The 19717-nt window shown below is 46.6% G+C and overlaps 1 protein-coding gene across 4 annotated transcripts in view; it reads right to left on the reverse strand.

Annotated features, from left to right (window-relative positions):
• The window catches only part of CRHR2 (corticotropin releasing hormone receptor 2), a 272679-nt gene that overhangs the window by 219591 nt on the left and 33371 nt on the right, over positions 1 to 19717 (reverse strand). For 3 of the 4 annotated variants that reach the window (XM_054016597.1, XM_054016601.1, XM_054016599.1), the window contains exon 2: positions 5439 to 5532. In XM_054016597.1, the coding sequence (XP_053872572.1) occupies positions 5439 to 5532 (94 nt within the window). Of the gene's footprint in view, positions 1 to 5438; positions 5533 to 8814; positions 8924 to 19717 lie in introns of all 4 variants that reach the window. The other variant, XM_054016598.1, reaches the window with a different exon arrangement.

Here is a 19717-nt window from a genome sequence, read left to right on the forward strand (position 1 = left end):
GTCAGCTCTTTTTACAGGCCCAAAGTCCAGAGTTTGGTCAAGAGGCCAGAGGCCCAGTAAACAGTGAACAATATTAGCTAAGAGAAGCAGCGCAAACAAAAGACAACCTTGCTTTTTACTAAGATAAGCTTGGTCAGCACAATGCCAGAAGGGGACCAATCATTGGCACTTTTATCTGAAGTTGCAAACAGGCCAAAGGAATGGAAGGAGGCCATTAGGTTTGTGTCCACTCCTCTGGCAGAGGAGGTGGCCATACTCTCCCCACACATCAACCTTGAGTTTATGGAAGAGGTTCAAGCATCTCAGTATGAGAGATGACATCCTCCCTCCTGCTTCCCACAGATACCAGTGCCTGCCTTTAGAAGCACAAATGAGCAACATGGAAAACAATTTCTATTGCCAGGTACTTTTCAAATGTCTTTTTATTTTAACCCCCAGGTATGTACCTGTTGGACAATCAGAAGGGCTACCTCATTCCTATGGAACTCAAATCAGAATTCAACATATATATTTTATACTAATATACTTTATACATTGTTTAAAGAAAAACACCTTTGTACTAATTGTATGTTACTTGTTAACCTGAAACCAGGGGCAGAGACATTATGTAATCTTTGACTATTGGCTATTGTGCTTATCTTGTCTTGCTGCTAGACCTACCCAGGGGCTCGGGACCACCCACCCTGTCACTTTCCTCCGCCTATGAAAAATCCATATAATCCTTTGTAATCAATTGTTTTGCAGTGCCTCTGAGCCTAATAAGCAAAGTGACACTCCGCCAGCACTGCGCGTAATAAACCCACGTGCTTGACTCTACACGGTGTCCATTTTGTTCCTTCAGATTGCAAGAGGGGCCTCAGGAGACGGCCTTACAGCTGTCTTCTGCAGCAATTGCAGCAAGGGAATCCTCCCCCTGCCAGAACTGGAGATGGAAGAGCCTCTTAATGCTGCTCCAGATCTTTGACCTAACATAAGAGGAGGGAGCACCAGTGAGATCTGCAGGAAGTGATACACCAGAGCAGTTCACTAGTGATAGGGTTACCATACGTCCGGATTTTCCCGGACATGTCCGGCTTTTTGGGCTCCAAATCCCCGTCCGGGGGGAAATCCCCAAAAGCCGAACATGTCCGGGAAAATCGGGACATGCGGGGCCAGCGGTGCCCGTGGAGTGTCCTCCTTTTGGACACTCAAAATATGGTAACCCTAACTAGTGATAACACCGTTTACTTCAGCAAAATGTCAGAAATTCATTAAGTTAAATGGAATGACACATCTAACCACAAACCCATACTATCTGTCCTCCAGTGGCTTGGAAGAAAAGTCTATTCAACCACTATACACAGAATAACAGCCAATGAAGTGAAAAAGGCCCTCTCAGGAAAAAGAAACTTGGCCACCTCATCTAGACAGAAACACTCCAGGCAGCAGCACTGGCCAGCCACCATCTGTTTTATTTTTTGGACGACTCTGATTTTCAGCTGGGTCTCCTCAAACCAGACCTTTGAGGATTCATTTAAAGGTCAAAAGAAGCTGCCAGAAACAACATGCCATATTGCACAAATTGCACATGGGCCAAAATGTGCGGGCAAGAGACTTCCATGGAGACCAAAAATGCATCGGAAGTGCTCCTTGGCCATTGATGTACACAGTAAAGGCCAAAGATGACAAAATCGGGTGCAAAGACACAGGGTGGGATTTTCAGAGGTGGTTCAGGGAGTTGGGGGCCCATCTCCCATTGAATTTCAATGGGATCTGGGTGCCTTGCCTCCCATGGGTTCTTTTGAAAATCCTGGCGTGTGTGTGGCACATACATACTTGTAGCCAACGTATTACAGAGACTCCTTGATTACCAGTGGCTACATCAGCTGAGTTACAACAGCGAAATCAAGCTACTTTGGCAGTTTCCCCTTTGCATGCAGAAACAGAGCAAGAACTACATACATCCCACCTTGAGCTGATACAGGCCTGGTCTACACTTAAAATTGATACTGGCCTAGATAGATGGCCGTAGGGACACAGATAAGTCAACCTCCGCGCAGACACAGCTCTTCCTACAGAAGAATACTTCTGCTAGAATAGCTAGCATCGTTCAGGGAGGTAGGTGATGGTACTACACCAGCAGAAAAACTCCTTCTGTGGGCAAACGCTGTAGCCTCACAAGGGGGCTATGCGAGCATAGGCACTGTAGTGCAGGCATGGCCACAGTGCAGCAGTGTCAATACATTTCCCCGAAGGAGACAAGGCCAGGTGACCTAGGGATTTTTTCCAAGAAGCAATACCCACTAAGAGGAGCGCCGTTTACCCTCCCCTCTTAAAAAGGCTTTGGTCAGGTAAACACATTTAGACTCTACTTACAGTGCCATTTATTCAGCGTAGCACTGAACTTACGCCCGGGTGACGTTACAAAAAGGCAGTTCTCACCATTGCTTCATTATACGTAGCGAGAAAGTTTTTTTGAAAGCGAAGCATAAAGGTGGTGCCAGTGTGGTGCCATGGGAGTGATCCACCTTAATTCCCTCCCTCCCCCCCCCCCCCGCTGAGGCAACATTGGGTACAATTTAACAGCCCAGGCCAAGGAGAAGCCAACGCATGCTAACAAATTAGCACGTCCTCTTTTACCAGGGTTTTGGGACAGGAACAATCACAATACACAGTTTACAAGGTCCTTACCACAGAACCTTGGTACAGCATTCCCAAACTTAAAATTCACCAAACAGAGTAGCTGAGTTTAGTAGGACTAATCTCCTGCCACCCAGAAGAGGAAACCCCCACATGTTACACCATGCACAACTTCTACTCCCCTTCAGCTTCATTTTCCTGTTTATATAGCCCAGCCCCTGGGCAGGGCCTCCTTGAGTACACTCAGGCGTCATAGAATCATAGAAGATTAGGGTTGGAAGAGACCTCAGGAGGTCATCTAGTCCAACCCCCAAGCTGAAGACTCCAGCTTGTCCTTTAAAGGGGAAGTATACACTTTCATGTGAAGTTAGCAGTTCTGCGGGGAGGAAACTCAGATATTGGACTGTTACAGAGCTCTCGTGACTGAGCGACAGATAAGGTAGACCAAACAAGGATTTTCATATGGATTGTTCTCCATGGTTCTTAATAAAGTTTATTCAAGATATTTGTATGGGGGGGTGTGTCTGAGTGTGAGTATGTGTGTGAGTGAGAGAGAAAGCGCGCCCCAAGAAAGTTTAAGGAGTACGTACTAGAGCCGAGGGTGGTGTGTTACATACAAGTAGTAAGTTGGATGGCTTCATTATAGATTGAAAGTCTGGTTAGTTCCGAGGCTGGTGTTTTGCTGATACCTTATAATGAGGATCTATGGTCAACTAGGTTCTCCTGATTTGCCTTCTGTATCTTCTATTGTCCCCTCTCTCTTTAAAATGCTGTTTCAATAGTGGAAAGCTGCTTTATAAGTTTTGCTATATTCATGCCTTGCATAAAGAGCCCAGAACATTATTTATACCAGCAATTAAGAAGTGACTTGTTTGCCAACATCTCAGACTGGCTGGTGTGAAATTTAATTTGTGCAATTAAATCCATGGATGGGGAAGCATGAAATGCCCATTATGAATTAATGGCAAGTTTTATTGTAATACTTAAAATAATATTCAAGAGGCAAAGGACACCTGAATGAAGTATTCAAAATTATGAAAGATATCAAGAAAACGGATCGGTCTTTCCTTTGTACTTTGTCTCATACTATGGAAGAGTAAGAACATTTCATGAAATAAATGACTGGTAAATTGATATTAAAAAAAAATAGCAGTACATTGCATAAAGCATAGAAGGTAACGCCACAAAGTGCAGAATTCAATGTCGCTGCTGGATGCAGGTCATTGCACACATTTATATGCAAACTAAGGTACAGCTAAAGCAATAAGTGGATCACCCATTACTGTCAGGAGGATATTGTTGGGCGTGCGGGCACACACAGTGAGGCATGACTGGCTATGTGTATCATAGAGGGGATTTTACCTTCCTCTTGAGCACCAGGTGTTGGTCATTTCCTGAGTGTAGCAGGGTGGTTACCCGCTTCTGCCCTAAAGGGCTTGAAATCAGCCCTGAGAGAGGGCTGTGGCAGGGAAAAGCTGGGCTACGCCCCAATCAGGCCACAGCTGGCCTGTATAAAAAGGCTGTGAGCCAGAGGCCCAAGGGTTTCTCTCTGCCTTCAGAGAGAGAGGGGCCTGGTTGCTGGGAAGCTCAGGGTGCCTAGAGTGAAGCAGGGCTGGGCGCTCCAGGCTGGCAACTCCCCAGGCTGCAGGGCCTTGTCCAAGGCCCCACAGAGGCACTGGGTTGCAGAGAGAGGCAGCAGGTCCAGACCTAACCTTGCCTATGATGAGTGGCTGACACTGCAGTCTGCCCCAGGCTGCAGGGGCAAGTTGGTAACTGGCAGTAGCCTATGACTGAGGCGAGGTAGGAATAGGGGGTGGGGGTTCCCCTGGGTGGGGAGACCCTGAGACTGTGGGGGTATTGCCATGGGGCAGCACCCCAAACACAAGGGGCACTGGGTCCTGGGAGGGACACGGGGGCCAGTGGCAGCGGGACACTGGCCTGCAGAGGGCGCTCCAGAGGCTGGAAGAGCTAATTCCCGAGACGACCAGCAGGAGGTGCCACAGGGGTGAGTCCCACACACGCTTACACTGAGTCATGAGACCTGATCAGGGGCTGGTCTACACTCCCGCTTCAGTCGCTGTAACTTATGTCGCTCAGGGATGTGAAGACGCCACCCCCCTGAGCGACACAAGTTACATCGACCTAAGCGGCAGGAGCCTCTCTCCCTCCGACATAGTTTCCACCTCTCACGGAGGTGGAGTAATTATGCCGATCGGAGAGCTGTGCTGGTGTAGCACGGTAGGGTAGACTAGCCCTAAATGGTAACTTCTATGTTCCTCCACATTTAAAAAAGATTCTCATATCATTTCAAACTTCTCCATTATACTCTATCGTGGTGCGTGCCTCATATTGGTCCTCTGTCCCACACTGAAAAGCTAGAGTTAGAATCTGAGGGCTGAGAACTGGCTCACCACATTTAGGTTCTGAAGTTACAGAAAAGAGAGTCAGCTCCCAGTTTGCGCCACAGTTTGGTGTCCAGGAGTAAGTGTGGGCACCGTTCACAGCACTTCAGTGTCTCACTGCTTGGTTTGGTACAATCAGACTGATAGATGTTTAAGGGCTATGTAGTCCTCCTGGAGTGATTGGTACCTTCCAAATCATGCCTGCAGTTGTTTCCAGGAATATAAAATCTGAGGGCCCTGCTCAAAAACCAAACCCTTATAGACTGTTGCCGCTAAGAGGACCCAGGTGACTCAGCTATGTTTATCTCTGTAGGGATATACAATAATGGATTGAGGGCATTTTTGAATGCTCTCTGACGGCAGTGATAGGCAGCAGTGTAAAAACTGACTGTTGATAGAAGTGAACGGAGTATATACCTGTGACATTGTAGTGAGCTGACAACGCTTCACAATACCTTTCCAGCAGAACAGACAAGGGCAGGCTCACAGAGGATTCACAGTGCAGAACTAACTAGATGAACAAAAGGAAAAGGAAAAAAAAACACACAATAAATATTTATACTTAACAAGCAGCAAGAGAAGGACAGAATTCTCTCTCCTGGGAGCAGGATAATAATACGTGGCACTTTTATAGCAGTTTCAACTTATAGAAGCATAGAATATTAGGGTTGGAAGAGACCTCAGGAGGTCATCTAGTCCAACATCCTGCTCAAAGCAGGACCAACCCCAACTAAATCATCCCAGCCATGGTTTATCAATTGTGCAATTGTGGGTGAAGGCACTCCTGGGAGTTAGCAAATCAATACAGGGATCACTTCCACCCCTCAGTAAAATGCAGCCACCTCTGAAGCGGAGCGTGGCAGCTGTTTAACAGAGTACAGCAACAACACTACACAACAGTGTAGGATAGGACATGAAGAATATTGTATCCCCCTGAACCAACAGGGGGAACTTAATGACTACAGAATGGAAGTACGATCGTTTTTATCATGGAGTCTTTAATGTCGACATGTGGTCAGAGCTTCCTCTGAATGAGCATTCCCTGACATCATCAGCCAGCTGTCCTCCATACAGCTATCCTTCTCTTTGAAAAAAGGACTATCTGCGTATTTCCCCCTTTAGAGTGCTAAAACTGTCTCCCCGGTACTTAAAATCCCCAAGGACAAAGTCAGGATTCCTGCACGGCTCATTTCTACATTGTCACTCGGGCAGTGATACTGTCAGGGGCACTTTCAGGAAAAGTCACAGGTTTGTTATGGGGGGAAGAATAAGAGTCACAGAACGGTACTGGGAGACCGCCAGCCCTCATGGCCATTCATTAGGGTTACCATTCGTCCGGATTTATCCGGACATGTCCTCCTTTTCGCGCTAAAAATAGCGTCCGGGGGGAATTTGTAAAGCACTCACAATGTCCGGGATTTCCCCCTCCCCCGGCAGAGCGAGCGGCTGGGAGGGCTGCAGAAAAATCCCGGGCTGGACTCCTGAGCAGCTGTAGAGGAGCTGGAGCCGCCCTGCATTCTGAGTTGGCCTCTCCTGCAACCCGGTCCGGCAGCACTGTGCAGGGCCAGGGACCGGGTTTTGTTGTGCAGGGCCAGGGACCGGGTTTTGTTGTGCTGGGAAGCGCAGCCACGTGTCCGGCTCGGCTCGCACAGAGCCCAACACCCTGTTCTGAGCAGCAGGGTAAGGGGGACCGGGGGCAGGAAGGTTCTGGAGGGGGCAGTCAAGAAACGGGGGGGGGCTTTTGGGGGGGGTGGAGAAAGTTTTGGGCAGTCAGGGTACAGGTAGGGGGTAGGGTCCTGGGGGGCAGTTGGGGGGGGGTCTTAGGAGGGGGCAGTTAGGGGACAAGGAACAGGGAGGCTTAGGGGTGGGGTTCTGGAGGGCAGTTAGGAGCAGGGGTCCCAGGAAGGGGCAGTCAGGGGACAAGGAGCAGGGGGGTGGGGAGCTGGGAGTTCTGGGGGGGGGCTGTCAGGGGGCAGGAGTGGGGAGAGGGATCGGAGCAGTCAGGGGACAGGGAGCAGAGAGGTTTAGATGGGTTGGGAGTTCTGGGGGGGGCTGTCAGGGGGCAGGAGTGGGGAGAGGGATCGGAGCAGTCAGGGGACAGGGAGCAGAGAGGTTTAGATGGGTTGGGAGTTCTGGGGGGGGGCTGTCAGGGGGTGGGGAGTGGTTGGATGGGGCGTGGGAGTCCCAGGGGTCTGTCTGGGGGTGGGGGTGTGGATAAGGGTTGGGGCAGTCAGGGGACAAGAGGCAGGGAGGCTTAGATAGGGAGTGGAGTCCTGGGGGGCAGTTAGGGGCAGGGGTCCCAGGAGGGGGCAGTCAGGGGACAAGGAACGGGGGGAGGGTTGGGGGTTCTGGGGGGGCGGGAAGTGGGAGGGGCAGGGGTGGGGCTAGGGCGGGGCTCCTCCCGTCCTCTTTTTTGCTTGCTGAAATATGGTAACCCTACATTCATCTATCTTCACTTGAACAAACAAAATCGGAATAAGTTACAGTTAAGGAAGAGCTTGGTGTACCAAACAAGCAACCTACATAGCTGAGATATGATGTAGAGAGTAATTTCACTTGTAAGTCTTCTTACAGCAAGAGACATGGGGTTGTAATACATTCCTTCTCCATCTCACTATCCCCATGTAAACTAAAGCTGCACAGCTCTCTCTTCTCTAATAGGTTACCTATTACTTAAGTAGCAACTAGAGGGGGAGGGATAACTCAGTGGTTTGAGCATTGGCCTATTAAACCCAGGGTTGTGAGTTCAATCTTTGAGGGGGCCACTTAGAGATCTGGGCAAAAATCAATACTTGGTCCTGCTAGCGAAGGCAGGGGGCTAGACTCAATGACCTTTCAGGGTCCCTTCCAGTTCTGGGAGATGGGTATATCTCCATATGTTTTATTTATTATTAGGGTGTGAAAAGGTAGCAACAAATGGGTCTCTTGCACTGATGAATTTAGCAAGCTGCTTATGCTAGTATCCATTGGTAGATATTAGCTGAAGTGATTTAACTTCAAATTGTTCAAAGCCATACAACATGGGATAGAACTTTGCTTATCCTCCTAACAAGACAATATTTCTTTAGACAGCTGACAAACCCCCCCCCAGGATTTTAAGGAATACACTTATTACTGAGGCCAAAGAATCGAATCTCATTTTCACCCCCAAAAGGGAAATGAATTACTGCACATTGCAGGCTCAGCAGAGGTAGCTCCCAGAACAATACCTGTAAATGATCAGTAGATGGCAGCCAGTTTTTAATACTTCAGGGAATAATAGCATTGCTACTGAATGCCATAACAGAAAGGGAGAATTAAAATATTCAAAAGTGACAAATTACTGACAGACACCGCTGGGCCATGAAATCAAACCTTTCTGACTCTTTATGAGGGTATATAATGCCTTGATAACTCACAAAATGGCTTCGATCTTCTATTTAAGCCGAGTGCCACACACAGCTCTTACTCAGGGAAAATAACATATCCATTGATGGTTTACATTACATTTATGGGCTTCAAAATGTGTTCAGTGATTGTAAAACACCATCTGTATTACTGACTTCCTTGTTGCATAACAAGGAGAAATGGAATAAATGATGGTGAAAATATGAACTCCTCAGGAACATTAATACATTAAAAACTTTCGTTCCTTTTAAAATAGCTTTATATTTTTTCTTGGTATTTTTCAAAATGAAAATTCTTTAAACAAACAAACGAACAAAAACAAACAAACCCCTTCCGACATTTTTATTCTGATTTTGACATCACTAAATAACAAAATTATTCTGCATCAACAATAAATAATACATACTTTGTACAGTGCTTTCCACCAGTAGATCTCAAAGTGCTTTGCAAAAGAGGCCAGTATCATTATTAGGGCCCTACCAAATTCCGGGTCGATTTTGGTCAATTTCACAGTCCTAGGATTTTAAAAATGGTAAATTTCATGATTTCAGCTATTAAAATCTGGAATTTCACAGTGTTGTAATTGTAGGGGGTCCTGACCCAGTAAGGAGTGTGTGTGTGTGGAGAAGGTTATTATGGGGGCGGGGGGGGGGTTGTGCTACTGCTACCCTTACTTCTGCGCTGCTACTGGTGGTGGCGCTGCCTGGGAGTCCCGCTCTGAAGGCAGAGCCACTGCCAGCAGCGGCGCAGAAATAAGGATGGCATAGTATGGTAGTACCACCCTTCTGCACTGCTGCCTGCAGAGTGGGGCCCTCAGTCAGCAGCCGCCACTCTCCGACCACTCAGCTCTGAAGCCAGCTCAGAAGTAAGTGTGGCAATATCGCAACCCCCCCTAAACTTACCTTGTGACCCCCCCTTCAACTCCCTTTTGGGTCAGGACTCCCAATTTGAGAAACGCTGGTCTCCCCAGTGAAATCTGTATAGGGTAAAAGCACACAAAAGACCATATTTCACAGCGGGGGGTGGGGGGGGGAAGAGGGGGAGACCAGATTTCATGGTCTATGACGCGTTTTTCATGGCTGTGAATTTGGTATGGCCTGAATCATTATCTCCATTTTACAGATGGGGAAAGTGAGGCACAGAGCAGTGAAGTGACTTACCTAATATCATCAGGAGGCCAGTCAGTTTATATCCATTTGTTCTTGTGTCCACATTAGTACTGAGCTTAAATAATTCCTCTCCCTCCCTGGTATTTATCCCTCTGATATATTTATAGAGAGCAATCATATCTCCCCTCAGCCTTCTTTTGGTTAGGCTAAACAAGCCAAGCTCTTTGAGTCTCCTTTCATAAGACAGGTTTTCCATTCCTCGGATCATCCTAGTAGCCCTTCTCTGTACCTGTTCCAGTTTGAATTAATCCTTCTTAAACATGGGAGACCAGAACTGTACACAGTATTCCAGATGAGGGCTCACCAGTGCCTTGTATAATGGTACTAACACCTCCTTATCTCTACTGGAAATACCTCGCCTGATGCATCCCAAGAACGCACTAGCTTTTTTCACGGCCATATCACATTGGCAGCTCATAGTCATCCTGTGATCAACCAATATTCTGAGGTCCTTCATCTCCTCTGTTACTTCCAACTGATGAGTTCCCAGCTTATAACAAAAATTCTTGTTATTAATCCCTAAATGAATGACCTGGCACTTTTCACTATTAAATTTCATCCCATTACTATTACTCCAGTTTACAAGGTCATTCAGATCTTCTTGTGTGATATCCCGGTCCTTCTCTGTATTGGCAATACCTCCCAGTTTTGTGTCATCTGCAAACTTTATTAGCACACTCCCACTTTTTGTGCCAAGGTCAGTAATAAAAAGATTAAATAAGATTGGTCCCAAAACTGATCCCTGAGGAACTCCATAGAATCATAGAATATCAGAGTTGGAAGGGACCTCAAGAGGTCATCTAGTCCAACCCCCTGCTCAAAGCAGGACCAATTCCCAGCTAAATCATCCCAGCCAGGGCTTTGTCAAGCCGGGCCTTAAAAACCTCCAAGGAAGGAGACTCCACCACCTCCCTAGGTAACGCATTCCAGTGTTTCACCACCCTCCTAGTGAAATAGTTTTTCCTGATATCCAACCTGGACCTCCTCCACTGCAACTTGAGACCATTGCTCCTTGTTCTGTCATCTGCCACCACTGAGAACAGCTGAGCTCCATCCTCTTTGGAACCCCCCTTCAGGTAGTTGAAGGCTGCTATCAAATCCCCCCTCATTCTTCTCTTCTGGAGACTAAACAATCCCAGTTCCCTCAGCCTCTCCTCATAAGTCATGTGCTCCAGACCCCTAATCATTTTTGTTGCCCTCCGCTGGACTCTTTCCAATTTTTCCACATCCTTCTTGTAGTGTGGGGCCCAAAACTGGACACAGTATTCCAGATGAGGCCTCACCAATGTCAAATAAAGGGGAGCGATCACGTTCCTCAATCTGCTGGCAATGCCCCTACTTATACAGCCCAAAATGCCGTTAGCCTTCTTGGCAACAAGAGCACACTGTTGACTCATATCCAGCTTCTCGTCCACTGTGACCCCTAGGTCCTTTTCTGCAGAACTGCTACCTAGCCATTCGGTCCCTAGTCTGTAGCAGTGCATGGGATTCTTCCGTCCTAAGTGCAGGACTCTGCACTTGTCCTTGTTGAACCTCATCAGGTTTTTTTCGGCCCAATCCTCTAATTTGTCTAGGTCCCTCTGTATCCGATCCCTACCCTCTAGTGTATCTACCACGCCTCCTAGTTTAGTGTCATCTGCAAACTTGCTGCGAGTGCAGTCCACACCATCCTCCAGATCATTAATAAAGATATTAAACAAAACCGGCCCCAGGACCGACCCTTGGGGCACTCCGCTTGAAACCGGCTGCCAACTAGACATGGAGCCATTGATCACTACCCGTTGAGCCTGACGGTCTAGCCAGCTTTCTATCCACCTTACAGTCCATTCATCCAGCCCATACTTCTTTAACTTGGCGGCAAGAATACTGTGGGAGACCGTATCAAAAGCTTTGCTAAAGTCAAGGAATAACACATCCACTGCTTTCCCCTCATCCACAGAGCCAGTTATCTCATCATAGAAGGCAATTAGGTTAGTCAGGCACGACTTCCCCTTCGTGAATCCATGCTGACTGTTCCTGATCACTTTCCTCTCCTCTAAATGTTTCATAATTGATTCCACTAGTAACCTCTCTCCAGCCTGACAGTTCACCTTTCAATATGACCCATTGTAGACTCCCCTTTAACCAGTTCCTTATCCACCTTTCAGTTTTCATATTGATCCCCATCTTTTCCAATTTAACTAATAATTCCCCATGTGGACCTGTATCAAATGCCTTACTGAAATCGAGGTAAATTAGATCCACTGTGTTTCCTTTGTCTAAAAAATCTGTTACCTTCTCAAAGAAGGAGATCAGGTTGGTTTGGCACGATCTACCTTTTGTAAAACCATGTTGTATTTTGTCCCAATTACCATTGACCTCAATGTCCTTAAGTACTTTCTCCTTCAAAATTTTTTCCAAGACCTTGCATACTACAGAAGTCAAACTAACAGGCCTGTAGTTACCCGGATCACTTCTTTTTCCTTTCTTAAAAATAGGAACTATGTTAGCAATTCTCCAGTCATATGGTACAACCCCTGAGTTTACAGATTCATTAAAAATTCTTGCTAATAGGCTTGAAATTTCATGTGCCAGTTCCTTTAATATTCTTGGATGAAGATTATCTGGGCCCCCCGATTTAGTCCCATTAAGCTGTTCGAGTTTGGCTTCTACCTCGGATGTGGTAATATCTACCTCCATTTAGACTTGAAATTAGATGAAGGTTTCTAACCATCAGAGGAGTGAAGTTCTGGAACAGCCTTCCAAGGGGAGCAGTGGGGGCAAGAGACATATCTGGCTTCAAGACTAAGCTTGATAAGTTTATGGAGGGGGTGGTATGATGGGATAGCCTAATTCTGGCAATTAATTGATCTTTGACTATTAGTGGTAAATATGCCCAATGGCCTGTGATGGGATGTTAAGATGGGGTGGGATCTGAGTTACTACAGAGAATTCTTTCCTGGGTGTCTGGCGGGTGAGTCTTGCCCATATGCTCAGGGTTTAGCTGATCACCATATTTGAGGTCGGGAAGGAATTTTCCTTCAGGACAGATTGGCAGAGGCCCTGGGGGGTTTTCGCCTTCCTCTGCAGCGTGGGGCCCGGGTCACTTGCTGGAGGATTCTCTGCACCTTGAAGTCTTTAAACCATGATTTGAGGACTTTAGTAGCTGAGACATAGGTCAGGGGTTTATTACAGGAGTGGATGGGTGAGATTCTGTGGCCTGTGTTGTGCAGGAGGTCAGACTAGGCGATCATAATGGTCCCTTCTGGCCTCAAAGTCTACAACTCTATGACTCTATGAAGGAGCCAGGAATAGAAGTCAGGCCTCCTGAGTCCGCATCAAATAGGCCACACTGCCTCCCTGTAGTGGTACTGGAATAATTGAAGCCATGTAGCAGAGCTGGGTTTTACTTCAAGGGCTTGGTTTAGATAGTATCAGGGGGTAGCCGTGTTAGTCTGTATCCACAAAAACAACGAGGAGTCCGGTGGCACCTTAAAGACTAACAGATTTATTTGGGCATAAGCTTTTGTGGGTGAAAAAACCCACTTCTTCAGATGCATGGAGTGAAAATTACAGCTGCAGGTATTATTATACTGACACGGGAAGAGAAAGGAGTTACCTTACAAGTGGAGAACGAGTGATGACAAGGCCAATTCAGTCAGGGTGGATGTGGCCTGCTCCCAATAATTGATGAGGAAGTGTCAATACCAAGAGAGGGGAAATTGCTTTTGTAGTGAGCCAGCCACTCCCAGTCCCTATTCAAGCCCAAATTAATGGTATTAAATTTGCAAATGAAAAGGGCCGGCCCACAACATTTTGGCACCTGAGGTGGGGAGCTCAAATGACGCCCCCATTCCCCCCTCGCTTTGGCCAAACCTTTGAAAGGTCTCAATTCTGCCTTCTTCCAGTTCTACTTCTCTCGTGTTACTGCTCTGCTACCTACCCCAATAAAGGAGAACTAACAACTTAAAATGCCTTGTTCAAAAATTTTAAGTAACACTTAACTTTCAAATGCCTGAACAGCAAATGTAACTTTTCTTGTCTGCATAGTAAACACTGGCATTTTTATCTGTTTGAATAATCAAAGTGGTGCTTTCTGTGCCTTCTTGGTTGCAAAGATTTGAACTGCTTCCTTCTGAAGGTCCACAGTCTGGGCCAGCTCATGCTCTGTTGAGATGGTTGCAAGGCCGACCAGCCTCTCCTGTGTCATTGTGGAACATAGATGTGTTTTTATTAACTTCAGCTTGGAGAAGCTGCGTTTTCCACTGGCAATTGTTACAGGAAGAGTTAGAAGTATGTGCAGAACAACAAAAGCATTTGGAAAGAGGATGGTCATCTTATTTATGCACATATATTCCAGAACAGCCTTTGGAGTTGATCCTGCTGAAATATATCTTGAAAGGGCTTTCAATACATCACCTAAATGACTCACATCAATATCGCGCATGACATCATGTGTCAACACTGTCTCTAGTGCCTTGCATTGCTGGTGTAGGTCTTCTTCAGGTATAGTGAGGAGTTTTGGAATATCATACAACATCCCAAATATACTGCTGTGTTTCTTGAGCTGCATGAAACGTTCTTCAATTGACTGTATTGCACAATCTAGCACCTGGTTAAAGAATTCCACTTTGAATTGTTGTTTGGGGTCTCTTATGGGATTATCCCGTGCCTCGTAATCAAAATGTCTTCTTCTTTGGTGACTCTTGTATTCTTGAATGGGTGGGAAAATAGCTTCAGTGTGAAGTTCCTCTGCCAACTTCTGTGCACTCTTCAGAACGTTTTGAAATCCTTCATCTGACCGGTAAGACTGTAGGTATGACTTTGCTTTGTCCAGTTCTCCCACTGCTCCAGATATATCGAGGTCAACACCTTGAAATCTCTTGCTTACAACATTTATTTCAAACAGTATGTCATGCCACAACACTAAGTCACACAGAAATTTGGAGTTATGTATGTTTCTGGTGATTCCACTTCCCTCTGCCACCGTTCTCCCACGAACAGTTCCTGTCATAGCATTATCCTCCATAATGGCAACTATGGCATCATCTATCTTCCCAATTTGGTGTTTGATAGGCTTTATCGCCTCCACTCGACTTTCCCATCATGTGGCACTCAGTGGTTTCAGTGTCAGAGAGGAAGTTCCCAGATGTTGCTTCAAAATTTGCCATCGATGAGTTGATGCAGAGTAAAATACATAGCTGCTTTGAATTACATTAAAAAATTCAGCGGTCTCACTAGAAGCTGATGCTGCATCACTGACCACCACGTTTAATGAATGAGAACTGCATGGGACAAAAAATGCTCGAGGGTTTAACTCTCGGATCCGTGTCTGCACTCCTTTGTTCTTTCCTCTTGTGTTGGCACCATTATCGTAGCCCTGACCTCTCATGTCAGCTATCGCAATTCCCGTATCTTCCAGATTTTTAAGAAGCATATTTGTCATACCAGCTCCTGTAGTATCATCAATATCAATCAATTCTAGAAAATGCTCTGTGACAGTCACCATTGCAGGAACATTTTCACTAGGTTCTGTTGTTGTTACAAAACACACCATTAAAGTCATTTGTTCCGTATGGCTGATGTCAGGTGTGCAGTCCAGAATAACAGAGTAATATCGTGTTGGCTTCAGATCTGCCATAATCTTCTGTTTGACTTTTGTTGCCAGTAACTGTATGATCTCATTTTGAATTGTTTTTCCAAGGTAGTGGTGTGTGTACATTTCTTGGGTGGTGACTCTTCTTAGATGCTCCTGGAGTACAGCATCAAACTCAGCCATCAGCTCCACAATTTTAAGGAAGTTTCCATTGTTTGGCACATACAGCTGATCTGAAGTACCATGCAGTGCTAGGTTTTGGGTAGCAAGCATTCTCACAATAGCAACGAGCCTTTTCAGAACATTTTGCCAGTAAAGAGACTCTGATGCAATCTTCTCTTGATGCTGATCATATATGGTGGCCTTTAACCTTAGTCTCATCTCAAACTCTTTCCACCTATGGAAAGCTCTCCAGTGATTTGCTGCCTTCTCATGGCATGCCAGATTTCTAACCAGATTTTTCCAGTCCTTTGTTCCTGTAGAATCCAATGTGGCTGGAATATTAGACTGGAAGAGTTTGCAACAAAAACAGTATGCAGCATTTTGGGGTTTTGAGTACATAAGCCATGGCCTCTCCACTTTGTCACCATTGGGGTTTTCACGCCAGTAATGTGTTGGATGGAAACTTCTATTTTCATTGTCTTTGGGGAACATGAAGTTTTTCACTTGCTGTGTCCCATGCAGTACAAGAAAGTCCCTCATGCTACTGCTCAAGTGGGTCCACAGTCCTGGATCATCTAGACTTAAGGAACTAAACTCAGCAGCAGCTGTTTCTTGCGCCTCCACCACACTCTTCTCTGATCTAAACTTTTCTTCAGGAATGTGCACGGTTACATCCATTTGAGATGGAGATATGGATGCTGCAGTTCATGCCAGGTCACCTGCACTCTGACTAACTGGAAGATCAGGCATCTCCTCACCACTCACATCCTCACTGGGGCCGGAAGGCTCACCGTGAACATTTGTGTCTGTGTATCTCAGGAGAGCTCCTTCCTGCTTAGATAGAAAAGCTTCCTTTCTTTTTCTGAATGCTGCCCCAGGGGGGCATTTTCTTCTTTCACTCATGACTGCTGTTCTGTGCCAGCTATAGTGGCTCTCAACACTCAGTTGAAGGGAACAAATAAGCAGGCTGGTAGCAGGGCCTGAGTGAGGGAAGATATCAGCGTCTTAAGGGCCTAACTGGCTCCTACTACTTCAGTTGACTGCCTGTTCTCCTCAAGTGGGTTCAGGGAAGCAGCAGGAGACAGGAAGCTCCCTGAGAAGCTGGTGTTAATCAGTCCAGGCTCCTGGGGGTGCTAGAGAGGTACATAAGACGATCCTCCTCCTCTCTCTCCCTGCAGCTCCTGCTGCTTTCTGTTATTCCCTCTCCCCTTTTCTCCTGCCTGCCTGTTATGTCTCTTGTGCCCTCCTTCCTCCGCACAGCACGCCACCATCTCTGTGCATCTTCAGCAGGGAGAATACATATGCACCAGCAGCAGACACCATTTTCTACACTCTGGGTCCTAGTGATGCCCCCCCACAGTCTGGCACCTGAGGCAGCCACCTCAATTCGCCTCAAGGTAAGGCCAGTCCTGCCCAAATAAATCTGTTAGTCTTTAAGGTGCCACTGGACTCCTCATTGTTTTTTTGGTTTAGATAATGTACTATAAATACACTGTATGTGCAGCTGTCCAATTTTTGTGAGACAACAGGAGAGTCCAGACAGCATTAGGGATTTCACAATATGTGTAGGAACAAAAAGGTTGAATGTCATGTTTGTTTTAGGATCAACTTTTGGTTCACTTGGCTGGTCGGGAAAAAATCCTTGCACAGATGTTATATTACTTTTGCTTTCATTTCTAGCCCAGTTAGCCTAATAAATGGGCTTCTTGTGTGTGACTTTGATTTAGCAAGAAAGAAAGAAAGAAAGAAAGAAAGAAAGAAAGAAAGAAAGAAAGAAAGAAAGAAAGAAAGAAAGAAAGAAAGAAAGAAAGAGAAAGAAAGAAAGAAAGAAAGGAAAAGTATAAAATTTGCAAAGGAACACACAGAAAAGTACAGATGGGAAAGCTGGTAAAATAACTCATAACTTCAGAAGAAAAAGTCTTCAGCCATGTAGTATTTTAAAGATACAGAGGGGTGGGAATGATTGTATGAACATCCAAATATTAAATGTTTTCAATTATTAAAATATTAATCTGTTCTAGCCCCATTTTAAGAGAGAAAGCAAATATTGAAATTCCTTTCTCCAGAAAAACACTGCTGAAGACTCTTGCCTATCTTCTTGCAATACATTCACTGAAAGGCTCTTAGACTCAGACCTATTTTCTTTGTATTTTGAAAAACAACCTTCCTTGGATGCTTGGGCAGAAACAGTATTTTCTGTCCTACAAGACAGAACATTTACGCAGCAAGTCCAAGCAGAGTGGTAGTTTCCAGTGTTCAGACTCTTTCTGGGAGCATAGATTGAGTTTAGTTATGTCTGAAAGAATGAAACTTGAGCTGACTTGGTCCTACAGCTATAATTGCTCCACTGAGAATATTTGAATGCTATAGGTATCGACTGGAAGGTCTAGTTTAATAGGCTGTAGGGGGAGATTTTGACAGCCCAGCAAAAAATCTCAGCCACTGCCAGTAACTGGAATATCAACTGTTACACTGATTGTCAAAAGCAGCTAAGCTATAAGGCCTCTGCAGCAACCTTAGCATAATTAGGCAAGCCAGGAGGAGATGGGGGTGACCATAAGGGTGACCTGTGCCAACCTGTCTTGCTTCTTTTAAACTACTAAAGTATGCAGTTTTGAAAAACAGAAAGTCTGTTTATATTTGACTTCTGGTGTGTGTTTGTCAGGGCCCATGAGACTGCGGACTCTGCAAAAACATATCTGTTCAACGAATGGCTGGAAACGTCAGCAGCGAACCAGCTGAGCGGCGAACAGCAGAGGCTAACAGCGGGAGTTTGCCTGGGAGCTGTCCGAGAGGAGGTACGCTAAGTGCTGCATTAGGGGGGCTGTGTTGGTGAGTATCTGAGTGTCTGCTGCTGGGACAGTTGGTCAGTTTGACCGTGTGCTTGATTGCTTGCTTGTTTGTTTGAAAAGTGTGAATTGGGAGTGCTTTGTTCCAGCTGGGCCTTGAGTGGGCCTGACTGGTATATAAGGGCAGTCAGCAGCGAACCAGCTGAGCGGCGAACAGCAGAGGCTAACAGCGGGAGTTTGCCTGGGAGCTGTCCGAGAGGAGGTACGCTAAGTGCTGCATTAGGGGGGCTGTGTTGGTGAGTATCTGAGTGTCTGCTGCTGGGACAGTTGGTCAGTTTGACCGTGTGCTTGATTGCTTGCTTGTTTGTTTGAAAAGTGTGAATTGGGAGTGCTTTGTTCCAGCTGGGCCTTGAGTGGGCCTGACTGGTATATAAGGGCAGTCAGCAGCGAACCAGCTGAGCGGCGAACAGCAGAGGCTAACAGCGGGAGTTTGCCTGGGAGCTGTCCGAGAGGAGGTACGCTAAGTGCTGCATTAGGGGGGCTGTGTTGGTGAGTATCTGAGTGTCTGCTGCTGGGACAGTTGGTCAGTTTGACCGTGTGCTTGATTGCTTGCTTGTTTGTTTGAAAAGTGTGAATTGGGAGTGCTTTGTTCCAGCTGGGCCTTGAGTGGGCCTGACTGGTATATAAGGGCAGTCAGCAGCGAACCAGCTGAGCGGCGAACAGCAGAGGCTAACAGCGGGAGTTTGCCTGGGAGCTGTCCGAGAGGAGGTACGCTAAGTGCTGCATTAGGGGGGCTGTGTTGGTGAGTATCTGAGTGTCTGCTGCTGGGACAGTTGGTCAGTTTGACCGTGTGCTTGATTGCTTGCTTGTTTGTTTGAAAAGTGTGAATTGGGAGTGCTTTGTTCCAGCTGGGCCTTGAGTGGGCCTGACTGGTATATAAGGGCAGTCAGCAGCGAACCAGCTGAGCGGCGAACAGCAGAGGCTAACAGCGGGAGTTTGCCTGGGAGCTGTCCGAGAGGAGGTACGCTAAGTGCTGCATTAGGGGGGCTGTGTTGGTGAGTATCTGAGTGTCTGCTGCTGGGACAGTTGGTCAGTTTGACCGTGTGCTTGATTGCTTGCTTGTTTGTTTGAAAAGTGTGAATTGGGAGTGCTTTGTTCCAGCTGGGCCTTGAGTGGGCCTGACTGGTATATAAGGGCAGTCAGCAGCGAACCAGCTGAGCGGCGAACAGCAGAGGCTAACAGCGGGAGTTTGCCTGGGAGCTGTCCGAGAGGAGGTACGCTAAGTGCTGCATTAGGGGGGCTGTGTTGGTGAGTATCTGAGTGTCTGCTGCTGGGACAGTTGGTCAGTTTGACCGTGTGCTTGATTGCTTGCTTGTTTGTTTGAAAAGTGTGAATTGGGAGTGCTTTGTTCCAGCTGGGCCTTGAGTGGGCCTGACTGGTATATAAGGGCAGTCAGCAGCGAACCAGCTGAGCGGCGAACAGCAGAGGCTAACAGCGGGAGTTTGCCTGGGAGCTGTCCGAGAGGAGGTACGCTAAGTGCTGCATTAGGGGGGCTGTGTTGGTGAGTATCTGAGTGTCTGCTGCTGGGACAGTTGGTCAGTTTGACCGTGTGCT

Source organism: Malaclemys terrapin, chromosome 2 (genome assembly GCF_027887155.1).
Source record: "Malaclemys terrapin pileata isolate rMalTer1 chromosome 2, rMalTer1.hap1, whole genome shotgun sequence".
NCBI classification, from domain to species: Eukaryota; Metazoa; Chordata; order Testudines; family Emydidae; genus Malaclemys; species Malaclemys terrapin.